Source organism: Plectropomus leopardus, chromosome 20 (genome assembly GCF_008729295.1).
Source record: "Plectropomus leopardus isolate mb chromosome 20, YSFRI_Pleo_2.0, whole genome shotgun sequence".
In the NCBI taxonomy this organism is placed as follows: Eukaryota; Metazoa; Chordata; class Actinopteri; order Perciformes; family Serranidae; genus Plectropomus; species Plectropomus leopardus.
Window position 1 is genome coordinate 26,505,504 of NC_056482.1, and position 24,729 is coordinate 26,530,232.

The window sequence follows — 24,729 nt, forward strand, 5'->3', positions numbered from 1 at the left end:
AAAAAAAAAAATTTTTAAAAAAAAAAAAAAATTTTTAAAAATAAAAAACAAAAAAAAAAAAAAAACATAATAAGCAGTTTAGAATTTAAAAAAGGGGGGGGTGGGGCAAAAAAGGGTAAAAAATAAAAAAAAAAAAAAAAAAAAAATAAAAAAAAAAAAAAAAAAAAAAAAAAAAGAATAAAAAAAAATAAAAAAAAGGCAAAAAACAAAAAAAAAAAAAAAAGCTGTTTTCTTACTTTTTTTTAAAAAAAAAATTTTTATTATATCAGTTTATTTTTTTTTTTAATACCAAATTATATAAAAAACATTACTTTAAAAAACACCAAAACCCCCCCCCAAATACACACCCAAAACCCCCACATTTTTTTTTATTTTTTTAAAAAAACCCAACAAAACCAAAAATAAAAAACCATGGGCTGGGGGAGGGGAAAAATGTTTTTTTTAGTTTTATATTTTAATTTTATTTTTAGGGAAGATGGCGAAATTTTATTTAATTTTATTTTATTGAACGGGGGAAAAAGAATAAAAAAAATTCTCTTTAAAAAAAAAATTATGTGGGATATTTATTATTTTTTTATAATTATAGGGGCTGGATTAAATTTTTATATTGTTTTAAGGTGGGGATATTTTATCTAAGCAAAAAATATTTAAAATTTTTTTTTTATAAAAAAAAAAATTTTTTTTTTTTTTTTTTTTGTTAAAATTATTTTTTAAAAAATAGAAAGAGAAAGAATTATATATTTTATTTTTTTTATTAATTTTTTTTTTTTTTAATTTTTTTTTATATTATTTACTAAAATAAAGTTTTTTTTTTTTTTAAAATAATCAACCCTTTAATAGAAAAAAAAAAATGAATATTAAATTTTAATTTTATATTTTTTAGTTTTGAAGGATTTTTGGTTTTTTTTTTTCAAGGTTGTAAATTATTTATTTAGAATTATTTTATTGTAAAATTATTTTAAAATAAAAAAAAGTAAAAAAAATAAATGATATTTTATTTGTAAATTAATCTTTTCTAAGAATTAGGGGGGCCCCCTATTTCAAAACACGGTTTAGTATTTTATAAAAAAGAAAATTTTTTTGAGGAAATGAAATTTTGATTAAAAAAATTTATTATAATATTATGAGCGGGCGGATTTTTATAGTTTTATTTTATTAAAATTTTTGTTGTGCCAAACCAGAATTATTGGGGTTTAATCACGTCATTTTACATTAGTCAACCAACACCAAATCGGTCTTTTTTTTTTTTTAATTTTTGCTTTCCTACTTTTTAAAAAAGATGTCATTTTGGTTTGTAAAAATAAAAAAAAATTTTTCTGTTGAAAATAAAAAAAATTGACGGTTGTGGGGGGTGGGGGTTGGGTTTTTTTTTAGTTTTGTGGTAATTTTTATTTTTAATTTTTTGGGAATAGGATATGTAAAATTTTAGAGGGTATTTGTTTTTTGTTTTGCGGGTGTTTTTTTTTTTTTTGGATTTTTTTTTCTTTTTTAATTTTTTTTTTTGGTACTTAAAAAAGTGGGGGTTTTTTTTTAAGTTTAGTTTCATAAATTTGAACCCGCGCGGCGTCTGATGGGAACGATAAGAAGGCTCTATAGATAAAATGTAGTATTATTATTTCTAATGATTATATTTATATTATATTTATATTATATTATATTTATATATAATAGCAGTGTGCAGTTAACTCTCACAGCGGCACTGAAGTTTTATTTTCGACCTCCATCGTGCAGGAAGTACCCAACGATCCGGTCAGACGAGGAGCGGGACCAGTACCGAGCCGTGTTTAACGACCAGTACTCGGAGTACAAAGAGCTCCACTCGGAGGTTCAGGCCGCCCTCAAGAAGTTCGAGGAGATGGACGTGATGATGCGCAGTCTGCCGCAGCACCCCTCCAGCCAGATGGTGACTGATCACACACATCATCTCCCGCACTGGTTTCTGGTGTCGGTTTCTGTCTGTCCTCTGTCTTTGTAGTTTTTGTCTCGACTCGTGTCTCACCCTCTCGTTGTCTTTGTGCACGAGTCACTGCAAGGCTGCAGATTTCTCTTCCTGCTCGCCTAAATTATAGCTGCACGAAAGCCATTTTAATAGTTTTCCTGATTCCTAAATCAGGTTTTGTATTTAGTTTTGTAGCCTTTTGTGTTCAGATATTGGTGCTTTTTAAGGCTCACTGGTTTTACACTTGAAGACCAGTTCAGTCATCAGTGTGTCAGAACTGCAAAAGTGCTCTTTTATTTGAATCGTACTGCAGAATTCATCAGATAAGATCATATAAAATAGGACAAGATGAGGAAATTCACATTACAGCAGCCAGGTGTGCACAAGATAAGCTAGAAAACAAAAGAACAATATGATATTTAATTCTATAATATAATTTATAGTTCAAAACAAGGTGCAGTAGTTAAAATAACAAGCAATAAAAGTAAAAACAAACTCAGCAGTTACATTTTTTTTACATGCAATGTCATGTGTACAATTGCACATGGAGGATAATTGCACGTATGGAAATAGCATTTTTTGGTGTATTTATATTTTATTATTTGCCATTGTGCTGTCAGTTTCCAAAAGTCAAAGAATTTTCTAAATTTGGAAAACATTCTGGCGCTCGCCATTTAATCAGTTTTAACGCCGTCTTTGCCAAAAAACGTGAAATTAAAAACTAAAAAGCCTACAAACAAACTAGTGCTGCATCTGAAACTGAAGAGCAAACTTGCCTGTTTTTATTTTTATTGTATGTTTTTGTGTGTCCCTTTTTTACCTCTGAATTTGGACGTTTTTGTGAGTCTCTGCAGAGGATGAAGTTATGTTTTTCCTGATTCTGAGCTTCATTTCATTCACATTTAATGACGTCAGAGAGGAAATATTCTGGTCACAGACTGATTGTGTGTCTGAAATATTGCAGAGTCTCTGTTGTTAAATTGCGTCTCATTTCCCCGTCTCCGAACTTCCTCTGTTTGCACTTCCTGTTCCTGCTGAACTTCCCCTCCACCCTCAAATTCCTCCTCTGCTCCAGTTTTACAGGATCATTGCATCTGATTTTAATGCTGCATTTCACTCTTTAATGCATCAACAAAACTGTAATAATCTGTCTCTTCCTGCAGGAGGTGGATCGCATCAACCGAATCCTTCAGGAGTACCAGAGGAAGAGAAATGTGAGCCTGGTGTCTTTGTTTTTTAAACTCTCGACATCAGTCGCTGTTTTCTGCTGTCTGTGGTAGCTTCTATTCTAAAGATGCTGCTGATTTTCTGTCTCAGCTCCAAATTCATCTTCAAAAAATGAATTTATACTTTCATCTTTTAACAAAGTCTCAGTAATACCAGAAAACAGCTGGTCACTCCAGGTTTTGTCAAAAAAAACAGTGTATTTTAAGGGACTGTTTTCAGCGGCGAATTAAGCCACATTTCCTGCTGCAGTGAGTATTTTTGCCGTATTTCCACACACACGTGACTTTGACTTGACTCAGCGTGACTCGGTTTGACGAGCAGGGATTAGTGTCTCCTCCTGGGTTCCCGCAGATCCTTAAAAAGTCTTAAAAGGCATGAATATGTTATATATATTCATCAAGAAATTAAACCTAAGTTTGTTTTTAAAATGTCTTAAATAATTATCTCAGTCTAGGTCTTAAAATCTTTTAATCTAAGTCTTATCTAAGTCTTAAAAATCTGAAATATGGGAAGGAAGATTTTATGAATCTTTTTTTCTGAGGTACCATTGAAAAATTTCAAAATAATAGATAACATCGTTTTGTTTTTTTTTTAATTTTTAAAATATATTTTACTGAATGCCTCTCACGGTAACGGTACCAAAACAGTCATGTTTTATGTTACAATGAATATTTGTGGATAAAAACAGCTTTCTCTCTGTAGCATCGTAAAATTTCAAAATAATAACTTAAAAAACTAAAATACATAAATACTGAATGCCTCTTGCAGTAAATGTATTAAAAAAACAGCTTTCTCTCTGTAGCATCGTAAAATTCTTTAGGAATTGACGTGACAGAATAACTCGATTTCAGCTGGCTGTTTTAGTCCGATTTCATTCGGACTAACGTATTGATTCGCTAATTGACTCGCTCGCGGTACCTTTTAGTAGATCCGTGAAGTTAAAGTCATTCTCACGTAAGTTCGTGCTCTCAAACACAATAATTAGTGATTCTGCTTCTCCAGGACCCGACTTTCCTGGAGAAGAAGGAGCGCTGCGAGTACCTGAAGAGCAAACTGTCGCACATCAAACAGAAGATCCAGGAGTACGATAAAGTGATGGAGTGGAACGACGGATACAGCTGAACGTCCGAGGTGCCCGAACACCACGAAACACGAACACGCGACCATAACTGACGGCTGGAAATGACGTTTTAACCGGAGCGCAGACGGGAGCCTGCTGTGTCTCTGAACTCTGATTTTGATTTTGCGTATCTGTGTTGATTTGAAGCCCACATGTAGAACCAAAGTACTGGGAAGTTTTACACTGCAGGAATAATTTGACATTTTGGGAATAACGCTGGTTCGCTTTCTGGTGGAGAGTTAGGCGAGAATAAAGAAGCCGCTCTCACGTTACCGTGAAAACAAAATCCGCCTATTAGCATCTCTAAAGTTCACCAATTCACTCGTTTATGTCTTGTTCTGGCGCATTTTATTAAAAACAAATCTGTCGCTCGTAACCGTTCATATCCGGTGGATTTATTTTTTATGCTTCAGACTTCCCACCAATTTTTCCATAAATTTGGTCTCAATATTTATGAAAGTCTAATTCCACCAGTGTGATTTATTTTTAAAAAATCCTGCATTATCTAAAAGAAATTTCCTTATTATATTGATAAAGTTTCTCATTTTTTTGAAATAATAATGCATTATTTTGAGAAAGTGTTATAAAATCAAATTTTTCATTATTATTTTAGTTTTTTCGTTTTAAGATACAAACTCATTTTGAGATACTAAGCCATTATTTTGATAAAGTTTCTAATTATTTTGAAATACTGCATTATTTTGAGAAAGTGTAATTAGTGGGAATGTACTTAAACTAATGCTAAACTAATTTTTTTCCAACAAGAAGCATTTGGGGCAGCCGGAATTTTTGAAAAGAATTTCTTTTAAATTACAGCGCACTCTGGGAAAAAAAAGACGTGAAGCGCAGTGTTTTTATTTAAAGCAGTCACTTTCTCCTCATTGAACAAATGAGAAAAAAACGCTGGCACTTTGGAAAAAAAATTATCTAGGTATTATTTTGAAAAAGTTTCTCACCTTTAAGACGAACAAGATCTTTTTTAAAAATTCATCATATTGGCATTACTGGGCTTCCGTACGTCTTCTCATCAAACTCTCTTCCAGAAAGCACAGGGCACATTTCCCCAAATATCAAACTATTCCTTTTAAAAAATGGTCTGAAAATGCAAACTGTACATAAAGTGTAATATACTGTGTGACACTGTGACTGTATCACTTCATCTCACGAGACGATACTGGTAACCAGTATGAATGTTTGCGTGTAATCAGTGGGAGATGGCAGAAGCTTCGAGAGTTAAAATGAAAGATGCTGCTTTTTTTCTGTCAAGGTTTACCTCTGCTTTTTTGTCCAACTAATGACCTTTCTGACAGACTTTTATGTTGTAAATTTCACAAATGAAAACCACTACTTGTCCGGACGAATCCCCATCGAGCTGGTTTATCGACCTGCTGTGACGATTGTTTGGATTTAATTGCACACTGAGTCTTTTTTTAATACGTTTGTCTCCATCTGGAATCATGTTTGTCTTATAGATGAATTTTAAATGTTGTAACACTGTTCAACCATTTCACAGATTAAACTTTTTATACTTTATAGTCATGCAAATGCATAAATATCTCTATTTCATCTCCTTTATGTCACTAAACATCAAGCATTTTTCAACACTAGGTGGAAATTGAATTTTTTGTGCATCAAAAACTTCATTTTCTTCATTCTGGTATATTTTTCTGCACTATTTTTTGCCTTACTGCATCAATTTATGCTGAGAAAATGTCTATAACTTTGTCAAAATAATCTGCGTCTGTGGTAAACATTGGACCTCTTGTTTGAAAGGACATGATATCATAAGGTTTGTGTTTATATTTGTAAATATGTTGTAAATGTCCCTATTCTTTCATAATCAGGATCAATTGGTGCTTTCTGTTCCTGGAATATATTTTTGCTTCTGCACTGGTGGTCTGTGGTCTTTCTTTTCTTTATGCTGTTTAACCGTTTAAAGCAAATTGGCTCAATTTCTTTCTAAAATAAGGAAAAGTGGCGACAAGAAATTAGCAATAAATAAGTTAGCAGTTACAAGAAAATAAGGAAAAATAAATAAACAAACCAAAAATTAAAAAAGACAAAAAAAATCTCAAGAAAGTACTAAAAATGTATATATATATTTTTCTTCCTCTAAAACATAATTAAAAAAATAACATTGAGAGAATTATAAATATAATTGTCTGCAAAAACCTAAATTTCCAACGCCAGCTGGTGTGTTTGATAGTAAATTTCCCTTTTGTAAACCCTTTATTAATTAATTATTAATTTCCAACAAGCAAAAAAAAAGAATCTTAATTTTTTTTATTTAGGTCTTGGCATAAATTTATTGTTTGTATTATTTTTTTATTTTTTACAAAATAAGACAAAATTAAACAATGTGGTATATTTTCATTTTAAGGATTTTTTGATCAATTGATTGGACTGTTAATACAAAAGTTGTTATAAAGAGCTGTTTTTTCTTCTGACTCCGTATTAAAATTTAATTAGTAATTTGTGAGTGTTTTGTTAATCAGTTGATTGGAGAGTTAAAGCAAAAGTTCACTTATAAAAAAATTTTTTTCTTCAGGACTCTATACAATAATTAACAGTGGTATTGATTGATTTAGAGTGTTTTTATTTTGACCGGTTTCATCAGTTTTAGCTATATTTTGTCAGTTTTTGGACTCCATACTAATGCAATCACAAATATTTCTGAGATTTAAAGACACACCGGCTTTAATGTCAGAATTATTGGTGGCATATTAAAAGATTAATTTATCTATTTATTTATTTGTTCATTGAAATGTCTGCTTTGTTCGTGCTCGCACGCTGTTGTCTGCCTCTTACTGAAGCATTTCAAAGTATTTCCATAAAGACTTGAGAGAGGACTTCCGGTGCTGTTAGGTAACGTGACACCTGTGCGGGGGGCGGGGCTCACCTGGGCGCGGCCTCGACTGTTTTTATCAGCAGCTGCGGTTTCAGTTGAATCGTTTCAGGTGAAGCAGAGAGGCAGACAGACAGGTGAGTGTGTCCCTTCACTTTCTTAAATTAGCTCCACAGGCTTCTTTAGATTTGTGGTTTTTGAATCTTTGATAGTTTGTCACCTGTCGCGACAACACACAGGTGTGTTTTTGGCTTTAAATCACGTATTTCTTTAAACAGCATCTCTGCTGTGCAGCCAAAATAATGTGTTAAACTTGGTTAAAATGCGAAATCATCATGAACTAAGACGCCACAAGTGGTTAAATCCTTTGTTGCTTTTTTGCGTTAAACAGGATCGTTTTTTGTGGTATAATTTTAAAAAATATTGACGTTTTAGCTGATTTTAGCGCCGCCAAACCTCTTAGTGAAAATGGGCGTTTTAAAATCAAAGCTTATTATGATGATTGTACTGTGATTTTGAAATGTGCTGATTTAATAAATCGATACAGTAATCGACAGGACAGTAATCGGCATCGGTTTTAATATTAAATTCGTCGTTTTAATGGAATTTTCAAGCAAAAATGCCATAAAACATTCCTTGTTGCAGCTTCTTAAATGTGAAAAATGACTGCATTTTTGGTTTCATGTCTTAGTGAACTTTATCTCGTTTATCTTAGTTAGTATTGTAAGGTAACATTTGTAGTTTTGTAATTTTAATTAACATGAATATGAAGTTAATAGAATATAGGTTGTAACTGATTTACAGTTGCCGCCAAACCTCTCAGTGAAAATATGCGTTTTAAAAACAAAGCTCGGTATTATAGTTGTAGTATGATTTTGAAATAAGACGATTAATTAAATCGATAAATTAATTGACAGAACAAAAATCGGCATCTGTTTTGATATTAAATTCGTCGTTTTAATTGACTTTTCAAGGAAAAAGTGCCATAAGATAAACTTAGATCCACCTTTTGTATGTAAGATGTTACTGCTTTTTGTGTATTTATTTCACAATTGTTGGTATTCAACAGAAAATGCAGTTTTATTTTAAACATGTTTTGTTAAATAAATGTGTCCTAACAGCAGAAATCTTCTTGCAGATTATTCTCACAGACCAGGAGGATCCAGCAAACATGTCGTCCAGGCCCAACGGGAGTCCGCCTCCCTACGAGTCAGAGGGATAGTAAGTCTCTCTCTGTTGTTATTGTTGTTTCTGATTTTGATTTATTTTTTATGCTTTGAATATTCTCAGAGCTCCAGACAGTCTGTGTAAAGCCACCCTCGATATGGAAGCAAAGAAAGGCCACAATAATTTGAATTTTGTTAAAATGAATACCATATGTCGAAATCCACAGGATTTAAAACATTTTGATTTGCTTTGCTAGAATTCATAGATTTATGTGGTTTCCAGGAGGTCATGTAAAGTGTAAATTATTTTTTCCCCTCTGATACTTTTTTTCCTGTAAGCAAAGACAAATGTCTGAGAAACGTGCTAACTTCCGAGAAACTTATGAAAGTAGCACATAAAATTGATGCTGTTCTTGAGCGAACTATTTCTTTAACGTTTTTTTTTCGGGTATATTTCTTGTTCCTCTCTTCGCAGTAACGTCCCTCCACAGCCGGCGTACTCTTACTACCCCGATGACGAGTTTCAGCATTTCTACCGCTGGACGTCTCCACCCGGCATCCTCAAAATCATGTCCATCATCGTCATCGTGATGTGCTTGGCCATTTTCGCCTGCGTTGCCTCCACGCTGGCTTGGGACAATCAGAGCGCCCTGGGTGGCTTCGGAGGAATCGGAGGAGGATACGGAGGAACCTACGGCGCCGGCGCCGGCTATGGTGCCGGTTATGGTGCCGGTTATGGCGGCAACTACGGCAGCTTCGGCGGCGGTGGGTACGGAGCCGGAAACGGTTACGGCTACGGCGGGCTCGGAGGGAACTACAACGACCCGAGAAAGGGCAAAGGGTTTATGATCGCCATGGCAGCCATCACCTTCATCGCCGGCCTGGCCATCTTCATCATCATCGTGTCTCACCAGAGTCTGTCGGAGAGCAGGAAGTTCTACCTGGCAGTGATAATCATCTGCGCCATCCTGGCGCTGCTGATGCTGATAGCGTCCATAGTGTACCTGATGGCGGTGAACCCCATGGCGCAGTCCACTGGATCCGTCTACGGCAACCAGATCGCCGGTCTGTGCGCTCAGTACCAGCGACCGCAGCCCTCAGGAGTCTTCGTCAACCAGTACCTCTACCACTACTGCGTCGTGGAGCCTCAGGAGGTGAGCACGCCCTTCAGTTTCCAGGCGCCGCTCTGGAGGAAAATTTACAAATTAGACCAGAGACACTCGACTTGACTTGTTTGGGGGCCACTTTCATAAAATGACAGGAGTCCAGGGGCCAGTCACAGCAGCAACATAAAGTTTCTCAGGTTTTCTGATATTTTCAGATTTCACGGTACTTATAGGATTTGTTTTGTTTCTAGAATTTTAGGACATTTCTGTGATTCTAGGACATTTTTAGGATTTGGGGGAAATTTCTAGCGTTAAGGAACATTTCTTGGATTTAAGACATTTCTTGGATTTTAGGACATTAGGGTCTTAGGTCCTCTGTTGGGAGGTGTGGGGGATCCTTTTTTTCGGTAAATAATCTCTATTTTGATGTTGTTTTATGCACTCTGGCTCCTTATGTTTATTAAAAGTACAAAAACAATTCCCAGTGTGAATCACTGTCGGAGGCCAGATTTGGCCCGCAGACCGTAAGTTGAGTATCGCCGGGTTAGGACGCAGAGTGAGGCGGGTCTTTCCTTCGCCATCCTAGGATCCGAAAGTTTGCGTCCTGGAGGATTTGTTGTGACTCACTGGTTTGTGTCTCTCAGGCCATCGCGGTGGTGTTCGGCTTCCTGGTCACCATCGCTCTCATCATCATGCTCGTCTTCGCGCTGAAGACGCGCCAGAAGATCTCACACTACGGCAAGAGCAACATTTTGTGGAAGAAGGTGAAGGTAGTGGAGGAGATGGAGCCGCCGCAGGATGTCGAGGCCTGGGTGAGTAAAGCTGGAGTAAAGCTGGAACTGTCAGCCGACAGAAAATACTTTTTCAATAATCTTTTTAGCCGTATTTAAACGAAAAAAGTCAAACATGATAAACAAAATGAAGGAAACTTTCCTTTTTTTCAGTTTTTATTGTTATTGTTATTGTGTGTCCCTTTTTGTTGGTCTTGAAAGGCGAAAGAGCTGCAAATAGTCGATTATTCGATTAGATCAAAAACTAATTAGGGATGGTGGTCGGTGGTTCGTGCTGTCGCCTCACAGAAACACGGTTACGGGTTTGAACTCGTCGGCCGTCGATGTTCTTTGATGTCAGTTTGCTGTGTCGGGACATTATGATGTCACGTTAGTCTCCGGGAAACTATAAAAGCCATTTTCACAATATTTCTGCCATTTTATGAATAAAACATTTAAATCAATTTTAAAAATCGGCTAAGAAATGTAAAAAATAGTTGCCAGTTAATCGACTGACTCATCGATTAAACCTTTAAAACATGGATCGACATCAGTTTTCTTGTGCTGCATTCAGGCGCCTTTCACAAACATTTAAACCTTTGAAACTCGAGCAAGTTGGTTTTCTTTTGTTCAAATACTTGGAAAACAAGCAATGAGCAACTTTGCAAGAGATTCCCTGCAAACTGCAGAAAATTTTTAAAAAGCTGACAAGAAAATGACCTGAAAATTAGTAAAAGATTTTGTTTAAAAAAAAAGAGAGAGAAAACATTTAGAGAGAATACTTGAGTGAGGAAAATGTCCAGAAAACTATTTTTTAACTTATTTTTTTTACTTATTATAAATATAAATTTAAAATTATTTTATAAATAATTCAAATTTTTACAAATTTCTTAAATACAGTAAAAAAGGGTTAGGTTTTTCCCTTGTTTTCTTTCTAATACCAATTTTCAGGTTATTTCTTGCAACTTTTTAACTTATTTCTTGCAAATTTTGGTTAATTCTTCTTGTTACGTTGAGGAAGAATTGAAGCCAATTTGTTCAGGTTTCAAAGGGTTAACATCTTCTCCTTTCAGCTGTAAACTCTTTCTCGAGGTGGAATCAAAAAGACGAGATCACAGGTGATGCGTGACATGGCGTCTCAGGTAAAGTGTGTGTGCTGAGGCAGCGGCGGAGTGTGTCGCAGCTGAAGTGGTACGACCTGCTCGGCGACACTCGCCTGTTTGTCAGCGGGGGAGGGGAAGCGTGCTCTTGGTTTCAAGGTGTGGCGTTTACACGGATGACAGTTTCAATCTGATAATTTAAACTGCAGCCATAAACCGGGTTTTTTTTTCCCGTAAAGCACGCCGTGTTTACATTTCAGGCTGAATCACGCTCTCTGAAGCTATTTTCAGTTTCGCAGCAGCTCACATCTGACATCCTGTAGTGCCATGACTCATTTTGTTAGTAACAGTTTGGAAAGTCATGATGACATTCAGCACAGCGTCCCGAGTTCACTGCAGAGCACCGAGGAGGAAGAACAGGTCGGACTGGTGCTCGCAGCCCACCAGTAAGCAGACACATAACATCAGTAACACGACACTGGGAAGCATTTCTTTCCCTGCAGCCTGTGGGAACCGGTCAAAGTGCTGAGGCGGTGACACTGCAGCGACCTGCAGCACATACGTGATGTTTAGGTGCAGCACGAGCGTGAAGCTCCGATTATGTCTCGTTCCTGCAGAGGACAAGTCCACGCAGGCTCCTCATACCAGAGTTGGTCCAGAGCCAGTGTATTTCTTTGAGACGACGCCCGTCAAACAATCAGCGGCGCAAACACTGTAGTTTGTTTGGGTGCAGCTGTATTTACTTGAAAGTGGTGCAACAAATTTTAGAAATCGTATCTTTTAGAATAGAATAGATAAGAAATACTTTTCCCATGAGGGAAATATTTTCATTACAGCAGCAAATAAGAGAGCAGCGACTGAGTAAAAAAGGCAAAATAATGCAAATATATATACAGTGGAAGGCACTTAACATAGAGTAACACAATAATAACAAATATAAAATAACAATACTAAAGATTTGTACAGTATGTACAGAGAACAAACAAAAAAAGATTAAAAAGAGCAATAAAAAATGTGCAAATAAGCGTGCCATTCTTTCTCATTAATAAAGAATTTAATTTTAAAAAATGGCAGAAAATAGTAAAAATGCCTTTTATAATTACGTTTAGTCCAAGCTAAATTTGTAAAATGTCTTGTTTTGTCCAAAAACTTAAAGATATTCAGTTTATTATCATGCATGACAAAGAAAAGCATCAAATCTTCACATTTCAGAAGCTGCAACCAGAAAATATATCATTTGGGATATAAAAAGTATCATGTATTTTAATATCATCGTTATAACTATTTTTTTAAATGTATATATTATTTTATTGTGTTTTTTTGTCTTTTGATATCATGTTTGTTTATATGGACAAGACGCATGGCTTATTTATATTTCTTATCTGTGAAAAATAACCATACATTATTTTCAGGTTTCTTAAAAATTATTTTTAATTGTTTTTCCCTTATTTATTTCTTTATTTTTGTCATTTATTTAGCTATTAAATTATTAAGTGTGTCGTTCTTGTGTCCTTTAACATTCGGTTTGTTTATATGTGAAAACACACATGGACATGGTGTATTTTTGGGAACATGTTTCTGATGTGTGTATTATTATTTTTTCTCCCAAAGGTGAACAACGTGTCTGCGACTCCTGACCCGCTCCCGGTGTCGGACTACCCCGAGAAGCTGAGAGGCTCCAGGAGTCACCTGGACGACGAAAGCAACTACGACAAACCTCCGTACAACTACACACCACAGTGAGTACTCTGTGAAAAGTACTGCGGTCAGAAGGACGTGTGAACCGTGTGCCAGTGTGCTGCAGATGGCAGCATAGAGAGAGTTTGGTACTGCGTCCCTGTTACAGTATTTGTACTACGTCTGTGTACAGTACATGTTGTACAGAACAGGTGTGTGCTGTGGAGTTAAAGTACGACTTTGGACTTGTTTTCTTCAAATTGCTGCCGTCAAAAAACTTGCTGGAACTTGTTCTTCTCCAAAAATGTGGATGGGTTTGTGTTGTTTCTCACAGCAGTTTGTTTCAGCACAGTGAGCTTTTTCTCTTTATTTGTGTGGACATTAACACTCACACTTTCAGCACAGAAATCCACGAATGGCATTTTATTGCAACACTGAAACTGAAAGAAATACTTTTGTGCTGATTCAGAAATATGAAAAGTATGTGTGAGGTAAATGTACGTGTCTGGTGTGTCATAAGTAATGTGTTTTACTTCCTCCTACATCAAAGAAAAGAAACTCAACAACAGAAGGATTTTAAATTGGAAACAGACAAAAATACAGCACTTTGTTTGATTTACAGACACTTCTGCCGTGTAGGCTCATCTCTTCAACTGTAAATCAAATCATTTGTTTTGTATAATTAATTAAAAGGCAAATGTTCTTTGTCTGAAGGCCTGCAGTGGAAGAGAACCTGCCTCTGAACAACAGCGCCCCCTACAGCAGTTACTCCGACGTGCCCAGCTCGGCCGGAAGGCCCAAAAAGAGGCGTGCAGGACGGCCGCGTCGCGCCGATGGAGCCGACTACGACACCGACTACAACTCGTCAGGAGACGAGCTGGACGACGACGACTTTGACAGGTGAGCCGAGTTAACGACCTCAGCTGCTGACGTGGACGAGTCCGACTCGCAGAAGAAATACTCCTTTAATCTTTTACTGAAGTTAAAGTAGCATTAATTACTGTGAAAATACTGTATGACAAGTAAAATAAATAAATAACAATAAAACAAACATTTAATAATAATAATAATAAAAATAACAGACTTACAAAACTGAAAATATGAGATAACAAATAATAATAATTTTAATAATAATTTAAAGTCAGAGAAGTATTCAGATCTTTTAGTGAACTAAAAGTAGCATTAATATACTTTGAAAATACTGCACAATAAATAAAATAATAAACAACACAAATAATATTATTAATAATAATATGATTACAAACAAAAAATAAGTAAAACTGAAAATATGTGATATGTGATAAATCAAAATAATAATGTAAAAGTTCTGCATTTAAAATTTAAATTAAGTAAACTGTATCAAATTAAATAATTAAATCAAAAACAGTGGGGTAGATTTGATAAGTATTCACTTCTTTATACTCCTTTTTAGATATGAAATACCTTTTGTTAACTGAATATGTTCGAAAGCAATTCAGGTGTTGTTTTTCTTGCTTATATTTTATTTTGTTCCCCTATTTTATTTAGTGTGTTTGAAATAAAGATCTAACTACTACAAACTACTGTGATCCATCACTGCGGACCGAAACTGTCCTCTACGGTTACTTTAACTTTTTTTATAAAAATGTAAATTGTATCTCTATTTCTGCTTGTTTTTCCACCTCAGAGAATTTCCTCCGATTGTAGACGAGCCGCAGCGTAACGACTACAAGCGCGAGTTTGACCGCGACCACCAGGAGTACAAAGACCTGCAGGCGGAGCTGGACGCCATCAACAAGAACCTGTCGGAGGTGGACAGAGAGCTGGACGAGCTGCAGGAGGGCAGCCCGCAGTACCTGGTGAGAGCTCGCAGGAGCACAGTGTGGTTTAACTCTGTCTCATGTTTACATACTCTCTCGTTTATATTCGTTTATATGACGAGAACCAATATTTCAGTTAATTTAAAACACGTTTACAGACAAAATCTGTGCAAAGACATGCTTATAGCTAGCAGCAAAGACCCAGGAATGCACTTAAATTTAAAAATCTAGCATTAAATCTGCTTTAATTAATAATATTCATATTAAAATCTGATCAAATGGCTTTCTGTAATGTGAACTGAGTTACTTTTGCAAAAGTTTTAGCATTTTTTAACTCTTGTTTCTGTTATGGTGGTATGGCACTCAAATTTAATATTTTGGTTTCACTCACCGATCAGCTGATCAACTGTTTTTTTCAGCCGACAGACGCAGTCAGAGACTAGCTAGTGCACATAGTTGAGCATTTAGCAGCTAAAGAGAAGGACATTTTCCTCAGGTGGAGGAGACCAAAAACAGAGCTAAAAGAGAGTGCATATTCAACCTCGAAGTTTTTTACACCTCGAGCTTCTCTGTTTTGACACAGGAACAATATGGTGACTGTGTGTTAAAAAGGTATCAAATTACAGCCAAACAGTGCACTAAAATATACTTAGGAAGACATTTTAGACAACGCAGTAGCAGAATATTAGACTGCCTGGTTTCACTTTCTCTCTGTCTAACTTTCTCTCTCTCTCTCTCTCTCTCTCTCTCTCTCGATACGCTTTATTGTCTTTGTGTCCGTGGTGGTGGGGACCCGAAAATGCAAAAGCATAATCTGTAGTTTGAGCAACAGCCTGAGTGCTGAGAAATGAGCAAGTACACGGCAACAGTTCTGGCAATTAAACGGTTTTAACTTTTGTTCACACGACAACCACATTTTGGGAGCTTTTGAAACCGAGTTCCAGAATATGATTTTATGAAAATGTCACCCAACTGTCACCGTGTAAACTGGCAATGAGCGGACGTCACAGTCGCACTTCGCCCTTGTATACGATGTTTCCTTATGATGTGTCACTACAAAGTTACGCCGCCATCTACTGGCCTGGCATGCATACTACAGCATTTTCAGTTTTCGCGGATCCGTGTACACAAGGATTGTTCTCAGTGTTATGATATGATTTTTAAAAATTTTTTTTGTTTTGCTTTTTTTTAATGCAATGGAAAGACTTGTCCAAACATATCCTCATTTACTACCCACACAGTTATGATTCAAAGCTGCCTAAAAATCACTTTCCCTTCAGTTTGTGTGCTAATGCTAATGTTGCTCTGCAGTTGCTGGATGTGTAAATATAAAAATATATAAAAATATTAAAAAAACACTGCCTTTTGCGAACACGCTCACCAGATCAACTTTATAAGGAGCCAGTGACAGTGTTGTGTTTACAGCTTCTTCTTTTGCCCCCAAGTCAAAAATGTTTATTTTTGTCAGAAAAAAAACAGGAAGAGACAAACTCAAACAAATTTCCATGAAGATAAAATAAAATGTGGCATTTTGGCGACCTAATTTCATTTTTAAATATGAAAATAATGGATGCGCTTCTTAACAGGATGCTCTGGATGAGTACAACAGGATAAAGAGCCTTAAAAAGGTACGTGGGACTCTTATTGATCTACATTTTCTGGTTATTTTGTGCAATCTGTTGATAGTATAATTCATACTGACTATGCCTTATGTTTTCCTAAATAAACCTCAGCTCTACTAATAATTAATATTATAGCTACATACGGAGCTATATAGTGTATCTTAGGTCCTTTACATTAGCCTGCTTTATTTTGACATTTTGAATATTTTGGATTTGAATTTTTTACTTCCATTGTTTACATTTGGTTTTTGCACTTTATTGATATTTTTTAATTTATATATTTTGTGTATTTTAACTTTTTATGTGTGCAACTTCACTGCAAATTCTGCACAAAAACTTAATTTATTGAGTTTAATCTGATCTTATTTCTTCTCTGCAGTCTCCAGACTATCAGATGAAGAAGCGCAGGTGCAAATATCTGAAGTCCAAACTGAACCACATCAAGAAGATGGTCAGCGACTTTGACCGCAGGGCCTGAGCAGCTCTATGACGATCTAACGCCTGTCCGACACGGGACAGAGGGGACTAAATCCGGCTTTTCGGGGAAAGTTTGGATGCTTTTCAATGCGAGGACGGAGCCACGCTGATCCAACAGAGAAGTTTCCATAGTCTGAGCTGGTGGCTGGTTGCAAAGGTTTTTTTTTAATGGCACAGAAGACAAAATTACTTTCTTGTATAATGTTGCTGTTTGTATTATGACTATCACCTGCCATAGACACTGTTGTAGGTATTTATTTTGCCTCATGTTACCTGAAATAGTCTCTCTGAGGAGAGTGGAGTGAACACAGTTTTAACATAATGCCAGTTTGTTTTTAATAGCTCTTGTTACAATGACTCAACATGAGATGCTCATTTTTAAATTTGAATTCTCATTTTTTAAGCCTTTCTCAGCGATATAAACATGTAAATATGTGGGAAACATTCATGTTTTTAATAGTTTATTGAGGTAAGTTCACGTGTGTGTATTATGGTGTGTTTCTTTTATGAATGGTAAAACAGATGGACACTATGAAATGCATGTTTGATGCATATTGATGTACTTTTACAATGATTTGTGATGCCCTTTTATTAATAAATTCATTTATTGAACAATTTTCTCGCTGCTCTTACATAGTAAGCGTTGTGGTTGGTGGCAGCTTATCACAGACGTACAGTATAATTGGGACTTCGTAAGCAAATGTCAAATGCCAAAACACTCAGTGCGTCTTGATTTAAAGCCACTATATGAAGAAACTTAAAGTGATAAACATGTTTTTCAAACATCACAAAGTTTCAAATTCTCCGCATTGTGGTTTTAAATCTGCACAAATCCTTATTTTCATATATTAAGAATTGATAAAATGACGATGCATAATGTGAAACATGTCATTTTAAGTAAAAAATCCACAGATAATATAATTATGATAATAATAATAAATGCTAAATGCTAAATATAATAATATATTTTTTAGCTTATTGTTTTGGTTCTGAACCTGCAAATGGCAAACAAATCAAGCCTGTTTTACATTTTAAAACACGAGCACATAACTTTCGTTATGTGCTCGTGGATGCACAAAAGTAAAAAGAGATACAAAGACCAACATATCATCAAAGAGACAATTATTTTTTCCTCAGGTGTTGGTGAAAACTAAAACAGATGAAAAAAAATTAGTATAGGACTTGCTTTTTTTTGTTGCTGAAACAAGCGACTTAACAAGACATGATCCAAAAAATAGCAAAAAGAAAAATTACCTGAAAGTATGAAAAAAATTAAAAGACAAATTAAGTTATGAAATGAAATATGGTCAGTTTTCCCCATGTTTTTTTTTTTCTGTAATTTTATCGTCTCATTTTACAAATTTCTTGCAATTTGTGGGACATTTCTTGTCAACTTTGTCATTGCCTTTTCTTCCCATGTTATCAAAATAAATCAGACCAATATTCTTAGGTTTCAAAAAATCAAATAGCTCGTGAAAGGCGTCTATACACAGCACAAGAAAACTGATGTCAATCCAGGTTTCAAAGGATTAAAATAAATGCTAATGTTGCTCTTTATCTGCTGGATGTCTGCAGGTGTTTGCATGGTCACTATCAAAACTTGTTGATAATATCTCAGTGTTTTGTTCTCAGCTTACGCTGCCGCCCCCAAGTGGCCCAAAACCCCCCAAAGCAATTAATTCAGGTTAAAAGCTACACTGATAGACTTTTTTTTCACATTAACAATGAATCAAATGATGGTGTGTAATATAAAATGTATGGCTTGTAGTATCAAACCAACACAGAATTATCTGTGTTGGGTTTTAGCCTCCTTCAGCTCATATTTTGCTGCAGAAATGAGCCCTAAAACCCCAAAAAATGAGTTATAACACCTAACAGCAAATTAACATTGAAGTCATACGGCCGTGGTGGAGTTCCTTTATAGTCTAACTTTGGCTTAAAAAAAAAAAAAACAACTTCCGGTGATCACTAGGGCTTGGTAATATGGAATCAAGTTTTACCTAAAATCAACATCACCACTAATTGACCATTTCACTTTCATTGCAATATAAGAACGATTATTTTGCTTAGTGTAATAAACATCTGGCTTCTTGACTAGGTCACTCTTTTAAATTTTAAATCTTAATGAGTTACTTTTACCTGGTTAAATATTTCAATCGAGGAAAAGTTCTATTAATTATAAAGTTATTATCTTTATATTATATATTAGTTATTAGATTATAAAGTTTTATCACCCAGCCCTAATTTACGCTTGTCCCAGAGGTCGCCGACGTGTGCACTGCTACGTCCTGCGAAAGCATGCCTATCTGGGTGAAACACCATTTTTTTTAAAGAGTCCTGTGACTCAACGTGACGTTGACAGACCCAGTGGAATTTAGCCGTAGCACGGTAGCTAAAATAATTTCATAAATGATATAATTATAATATATGATAAAATGATGCATTTTATGTTTGCTCTGCTGCCCCCAAGTGGCCAAAAAACTAATGCACCATTAAGGAAGTGTCACATGTAAAAACTGCACTCTGAAGCCACATGCACACTGACAATAACAGCACACTGAAACAGCTACCCACAGTTTGTATGTTACATTGATTAGGATGCTTTGTTTCACTCATCCTTTTTGATTTCCCTCGTTGAATTGAATTGAATTTCACAAAGCGGGTTTCCATTAACACTGAAATTGTGAATATAAATTACGCCTAATGGAAACAGGTCAGTTTAGAAAAAAACTCCCTTTTATCGCAAAGGTTTTGCAAGCGATTCAAAAAATCCATATTTCACGTAACTGCAGTGGAAACACTTATTTGGCTTTGCTCGGTCACGTGATGCTATGACTGTGGCTCCCTCATGATGCGTGTCCGCTCACACGTATAAGCGGCTCGTCTTTCCATTATCACTCTAACATGCCTATGTCTTCTTTGATCGTAAATAATGACGGCTTGTGCAGCAGCTGCAATAGAAATAAAGCTGCCAATGTTTTGAACATCCATCGCCATGCTTCTTGGAAAGTTAGAAGAAGTCGCAGAGCATCACTCAGTGGAAACGCAGTCATCTCGCAATTTTATCGACATTTCGAAGCTTTAGTTTGGCGCAAATCAGTTAATGGAAACCGGACTACAGACACTACATCACACTACAAAACTTTTCACATTAAAACACATGGATGAACTCCTCTCCTCTGTGAATTTCACGCGGTCGTTTTGAACTGTTCGGTCTGCATCGAGTGTCTCCTCAGCAGCATCCTCCTGGTGAGCTCTTTGGGGTGTCCAGGAGGAGCGGAGGGATGGAAACTTTTCAGGCCGGACTCTTTGTCACAGAAACCAGCGCTGGAGCTAAGGTTGTAAACATTAAGGATGGGAGTGTTGTTGATAGCCAGAGGTGGCAGAGATCTTGGCTTTGCTTGGGAGTTGTGGTCCAACAAGTACGCCCCGGAGCCTCTGCGCTCGAACCCGGACAGCACTCTCCTGCTCGGGCCGGTCGATAACGACTCCCTGGATCCCAGTGTGCTGGAGCAACGTAGAGGAGCCAACCTCTTGCCTTCTGTTAGGTCTCTTGCTCTCTGCTGCGACTCCTCGGGCAGATTGTGGACGTCTCTGGCCAGCTGGGGGTCGGAGCTGTAGATGTCCGCCCCAAGCTTGCGCCTCTGGATTATGCTGTGAAGGCTCGACGAGGAGGCCATGCTGTGAAGGGGAGTGCCGAGGTTTTTGTCACCAGAGAAGGAGGAAGAGGAGGGGAGTGAATCTGTGGCGAGGTTTGCAGAATGGAGGTTGGGGTGTGAGTGGGATGATAGGAGACCTGGCAGAGATATCTTTTGTCCCAAGTCGCTGGCATTTTGTCCTTCTGCTCCTTTGTCTAATCTCCCTTCATACCATTTGAAACTGTCAATTGTTAAATTTTTGCCATCTAGTTTGGGAATTCTCAAAGATACGTCCTCAGTTTGGTTGAGATCTTCGCTGTTATCTGAAGACAAGGTCGCAAGAGGTTGCCGGCACTCCAGAGACGCCGGGATCTTCAGCCAGGGCTCTGAGTTCAACCTCAGGAGCGGCTGCTGCAGGCCGTTTGGCGCCGCTTGGCCAAGCCTTTGAAAGCGTGACGGAGAACATGGATGGGAGCTTGCACCGCAGGAGTGGGCGTCTTTAAATGAGAAGACGGTCTTTGGGGGACACAAGGACGAGGAGGTGCACTGAGGGGAGGTGATGAGCTGGATTTCAGAGGGAGATGCAGGAGCTGCGGATTTCTCCCTCTGATCAAGAGGATCGAGAGGAGGCATGCTGACGTACTGCTTGGCTTGCAGTTTCCCACACGGGAATTGGTCGGTGGCGATGATGATCACCTCCTTCCCTTTGGCTTTGCAAGTGTCCAACATCAGCTTCAGAACCTTCCAGTCTCCGGCCATGACCGCGTGGACCAGCGCCGACGTCCCGGACTGATCCTCCAGGCTGACGTCGGCTCCGCTGGCCAGGAGCAGGGACACCACCTCGGGGCCGGCGTGCTCCTGGCAGGCGTGCATCAGCGCAGAGAGACCCCCTTTGTCCTGGATGTTTGGGTCAGCTCCTTTTTCCAAAAGAAACTGCACCAGCTTGACGCGGCTGGCGCTCTGGGCGTCAATGTGCTGGGTCCTGCAGGCGACCATCAGGGGCGTCTGGCCCTGGCTGTCGCTCTCGTTGATGTAGGCGCCTCCCTCCAGGAGCAGCCGTGTGAGTCGCAGGCGGCGGAGGAAGACGGCTCTTAGCAAAGGGTTACCTGAATCCATCGCTACCCCGGGAACACTGCCTTCTCCCTCCACTTGTCTTGATCCCAGCTGGTGATTTTTTAGTAGAGTTTCTGTAGAAAAAAACAAAAACAATTTTAACCCTTTGAAACCTGTATGACCTTTTCTTTTCTACTAATTTTTTACTATTTTTGGATTATTTATTATTATATTATTATTATATATTTATTATATTTTTTCTGCTCAATGCCGTCTTCCCATATTTAAAAAAAATCCTACCAAAACACATTACACACCAGCAATCCCCCAGATTTTTTGTTATTATTTAATTTTGTTTTCATCCTTTTATTCTGGTCACTTTCTCTCATGATCCTTTTAACATGTATGACACCAGTAGTTTTGGGGAAGCAGAACATATGGCGCTCTTGTGTTTTCTTGCATGTAGGATCCATTCAGCAGCTTCTTTTCATGCACTCGTCCTCCGCAGCACCAGCAGAGGCAGCCACTTTCTATCAGCCTTTGTGCTGTTTGTCCTTGCTTCTCTCTATTAGACCAAATAAGGTGGCAGTTACCAATGTCTCAGACAGAAACGTTTTCCCGAGTGAGTCACAGAGCACGAAAATGAAACACTGCGGATTTACATCTAAAGGAGAGAAATGATTTTTTTATTTTTCAAATGAGCAGCAGTCACTTTGTGTGTGTTTATGTCGACTGCGCCAAACGTAATGGAGCTGTAATGATGATGAATGACTCCATAGACTGTATGATAATATATGATAATATATATACAGCCTATGAATGACACACTGAACAGCAACAAGCATCATAGGGAGAGTTAAAATGATCTTTGTCTCAATTTAAAGCTGAAAAAAAAAAATCTATGGGAGGCTTTTTAAATTATCATAGAGGTCTCATAGATGGGAATAAAATTGCAGCTCGGCAAAATAAAAAATATACAATAATAATAATAATAATAATAATAATAATAATAATAATAATAATAATAATAATAATAATAATCAGTGTCAAGTTGATGCAAATGTCAAACATAAAATTACACAAAAAGACAGGTGAGCCATATGTTAGTAATTAACCCTTTGAAACCTGGATCTACATTAGTTCTCTTGTGGTTCAGCCACCGCAGACAAGCTATTTAACCCTTTGAAACCAAAGCACATTGGTTTGACATCTTTTGAAAACATGGGGGATAAAAGGCAGTGAGTAACTTTGAAAATGTCCAGAAAACTAAATTTTTTAAATTATTTTAATCATATATTTAAAAGTATATTATAGAAAAAATATGTCAACATGTTTTTTTTAAAAAATTTTTTAGCTCTTTTACAGGTGATTTTTCCGATGGTGTCTTTTGGCCATTGTAGATTTAGAAAAAAAAAGCAGAGCAATATTCTGAGAAAAAAGTTACAAATTTCAAAGAAAAAAAGGATATTTTTGAGTTTATAAAGTCTCAGTGACCATTTTCTTGTTTGTTTTTGCTTTTATTTTTTTGCCTATTTTCAGAGACTTTTCTTGTGATTTTTTTTTTCTATCTCAGCAAATTGGTTCAATTTTTTTTAAATCACGGGTAATGAGACAATTATCATCTTTGTAAGAAATGTTCCACAAATTGCAAGAAATGTGTAGATTTGGAGGGAAAATAAGTCTAAAGCTAAAAGAAAAGAGCAACGGAAAAACATTTTTATAATCATCATTACATATTTTAAATCATGTTAAATAATTATTAAAAAGTCTAAGCACTTTTTCAGGTTTATTCCTTGTTTGTTTTGTTATTGTTTAATTTTTTGTACTTTTCAGGTAATTTACTTGTAAGTTTTTACTAATTTCATGATAGTTTTTGGTTCATTTCTTGATAAGTTTCTCATTGTCTCCTCATGTTTAAAGAAATAAAGCCAATTAGCTCAGTTTTCAAAGGGTTTATGCATATTTGATGCCACTACTTTTGTACTTAAATTCAAACAAAATTATGAATGCGGGACTTTATCAGAGTATTTCTACTCTGTGTTTTTGCTTTTTTACTTTTACTTCTTTAAAAGACTGTCCACTGTCCATCTTCACTTCTTGACTGCATCACAGCTCTGGTGCAGTGACTTGAATAAAAAGCAGGCGACACGTTTTTCTGTCTTCTTCGTCCTGCTGCCGCTGCCGTCAGCAGTGACATCATCACTGAAAACAAACGCAGCTCTTTCGGCTGGCAGCCGCACACGTCCAGGACAAAACACCACCTGCACGCGCCCTGTTTGACAGATGAGGCGGAGGTGGTGTGCGTTTAATCACAATGTTCCTTTTTCTGGATCAACGCTTTCGTCTTTTCCATCATTGTTGCACAAATCAATCATTGAGTCATTAAAACATTTTGTTACAGAACTCTACAGGTCTCTTATTGTTCCCTGAACTCCCACTGTACTTTGTGCAAATTTAAGGAACTTTATGTAACTTCATACTCTATTTCAGAGGTAAATATTGCACTTTTTTTTAAAGATTAATTTTTGGGCTTTTATTGCCTTTGACAGGATAGTGTGAGGGTGAAAGGGGAAGAGAGAGAGAGGGGGAGACATGCAGCAAAGGGCCGAGGCCGGATTCGAACCCGCGGCCGCTGTGGCGAAGACACAGCCTCTGTGCATGGGGTGCCACACTATCCACTGAGGCACCAGGTGCCCCAATATTGCACTTTTAACCCTTTAAAACCTGGGCTAGTTGGTTTGATTTCCTTCTAAAAAATGGACAAAAGGCAGTGAGCAGCTTCAGATGAAATGACCCAGAAATAAGCAAGAATTTAGTAAAAAGCGCAAGAAAATTGCCTGAAATACCCAAAGCAAAAATACAAACAAAACAAAGGGGAAAGTTAATAAACAAAGCAAAAACAAACATAAAAGCAAAACAACAAAAAGGCCAGGAAATTGCCTAATTTCAAATATTTAATTGTGATAATTCTAAATATACCTCTCTTGGCATTTTACTCAAGCTTATAAAATTAAAATAAAAAAAACACAATTTTCTAAATTTAAACAAATTTACTGCATGTTTCTGAAAGAAATCAAACCAATATTTTTGGGGTTCACAGCTGTGAAAACTAAAATCATAGAAATGTTCTAAAATACTAGAAGTGTCTGAAAATTATGGAAAGGTCAAAAATCCTAGTATTGTGCTTAAG

The 24,729-nt window shown here is 36.7% G+C and overlaps 2 protein-coding genes and 1 long non-coding RNA gene across 4 annotated transcripts; 2 read left to right on the plus strand and 1 right to left on the minus strand.

Annotated features, from left to right (window-relative positions):
- Window positions 1-1,737: 1,737 nt before the first annotated feature.
- Window positions 1,738-4,511, plus strand: LOC121960022. The gene is made up of 3 exons (XR_006106945.1): window positions 1,738-1,903; window positions 3,103-3,153; window positions 4,169-4,511. It is a non-coding gene; the product is annotated as an uncharacterized LOC121960022 (long non-coding RNA).
- Window positions 4,512-7,227: 2,716 nt separating this feature from the next.
- On the plus strand, window positions 7,228-17,457 carry oclna (occludin a). Of its 2 annotated transcripts, none has more exons than XM_042509856.1 (9): window positions 7,228-7,268; window positions 8,270-8,352; window positions 8,773-9,451; window positions 10,048-10,215; window positions 12,885-13,012; window positions 13,665-13,850; window positions 14,617-14,788; window positions 16,336-16,377; window positions 16,751-17,457. In XM_042509856.1, the coding sequence occupies exons 2-9, from the start codon at window positions 8,303-8,305 to the stop codon at window positions 16,847-16,849; spliced, it is 1,524 nt and encodes a 507-aa protein (XP_042365790.1). In that variant the 5' UTR covers window positions 7,228-7,268; window positions 8,270-8,302; the 3' UTR covers window positions 16,850-17,457. The 2 variants fall into 2 exon arrangements, with proteins under 2 accessions (XP_042365790.1, XP_042365789.1); XM_042509855.1 differs by having other exon boundaries at window positions 7,244-7,268; window positions 8,253-8,352.
- Window positions 17,458-20,036: 2,579 nt separating this feature from the next.
- On the minus strand, window positions 20,037-24,199 carry LOC121960131 (ankyrin repeat domain-containing protein 34B-like). Its single transcript, XM_042509735.1, has 2 exons — window positions 24,163-24,199; window positions 20,037-21,673 (listed from the first exon to the last, which is right to left on the minus strand). Exons 1-2 carry the CDS (start codon window positions 24,197-24,199, stop codon window positions 20,037-20,039), a joined length of 1,674 nt encoding a protein of 557 aa, XP_042365669.1.
- Between the last annotated feature and the right edge of the window lie 530 nt (window positions 24,200-24,729).

Coding starts and splice junctions, on each gene's coding strand:
- oclna (XM_042509856.1), top strand. CDS start 8,303: ATGTCGTCCAGGCCCAACGGGAGTCCGCCTCCCTACGAGTCAGAGGGA. Junction 13,013..13,664: donor CCGTACAACTACACACCACA/GTGAGTACTCTG, acceptor CTTTGTCTGAAG/GCCTGCAGTGGAAGAGAACC. Junction 13,851..14,616: donor GACGACGACGACTTTGACAG/GTGAGCCGAGTT, acceptor TTTCCACCTCAG/AGAATTTCCTCCGATTGTAG.
- LOC121960131 (XM_042509735.1), bottom strand. CDS start 24,199: ATGCACAGAGGCTGTGTCTTCGCCACAGCGGCCGCGG. Junction 21,674..24,162: donor CTTCGCCACAGCGGCCGCGG/GTTCGAATCCGG, acceptor TTTTTTCTACAG/AAACTCTACTAAAAAATCAC.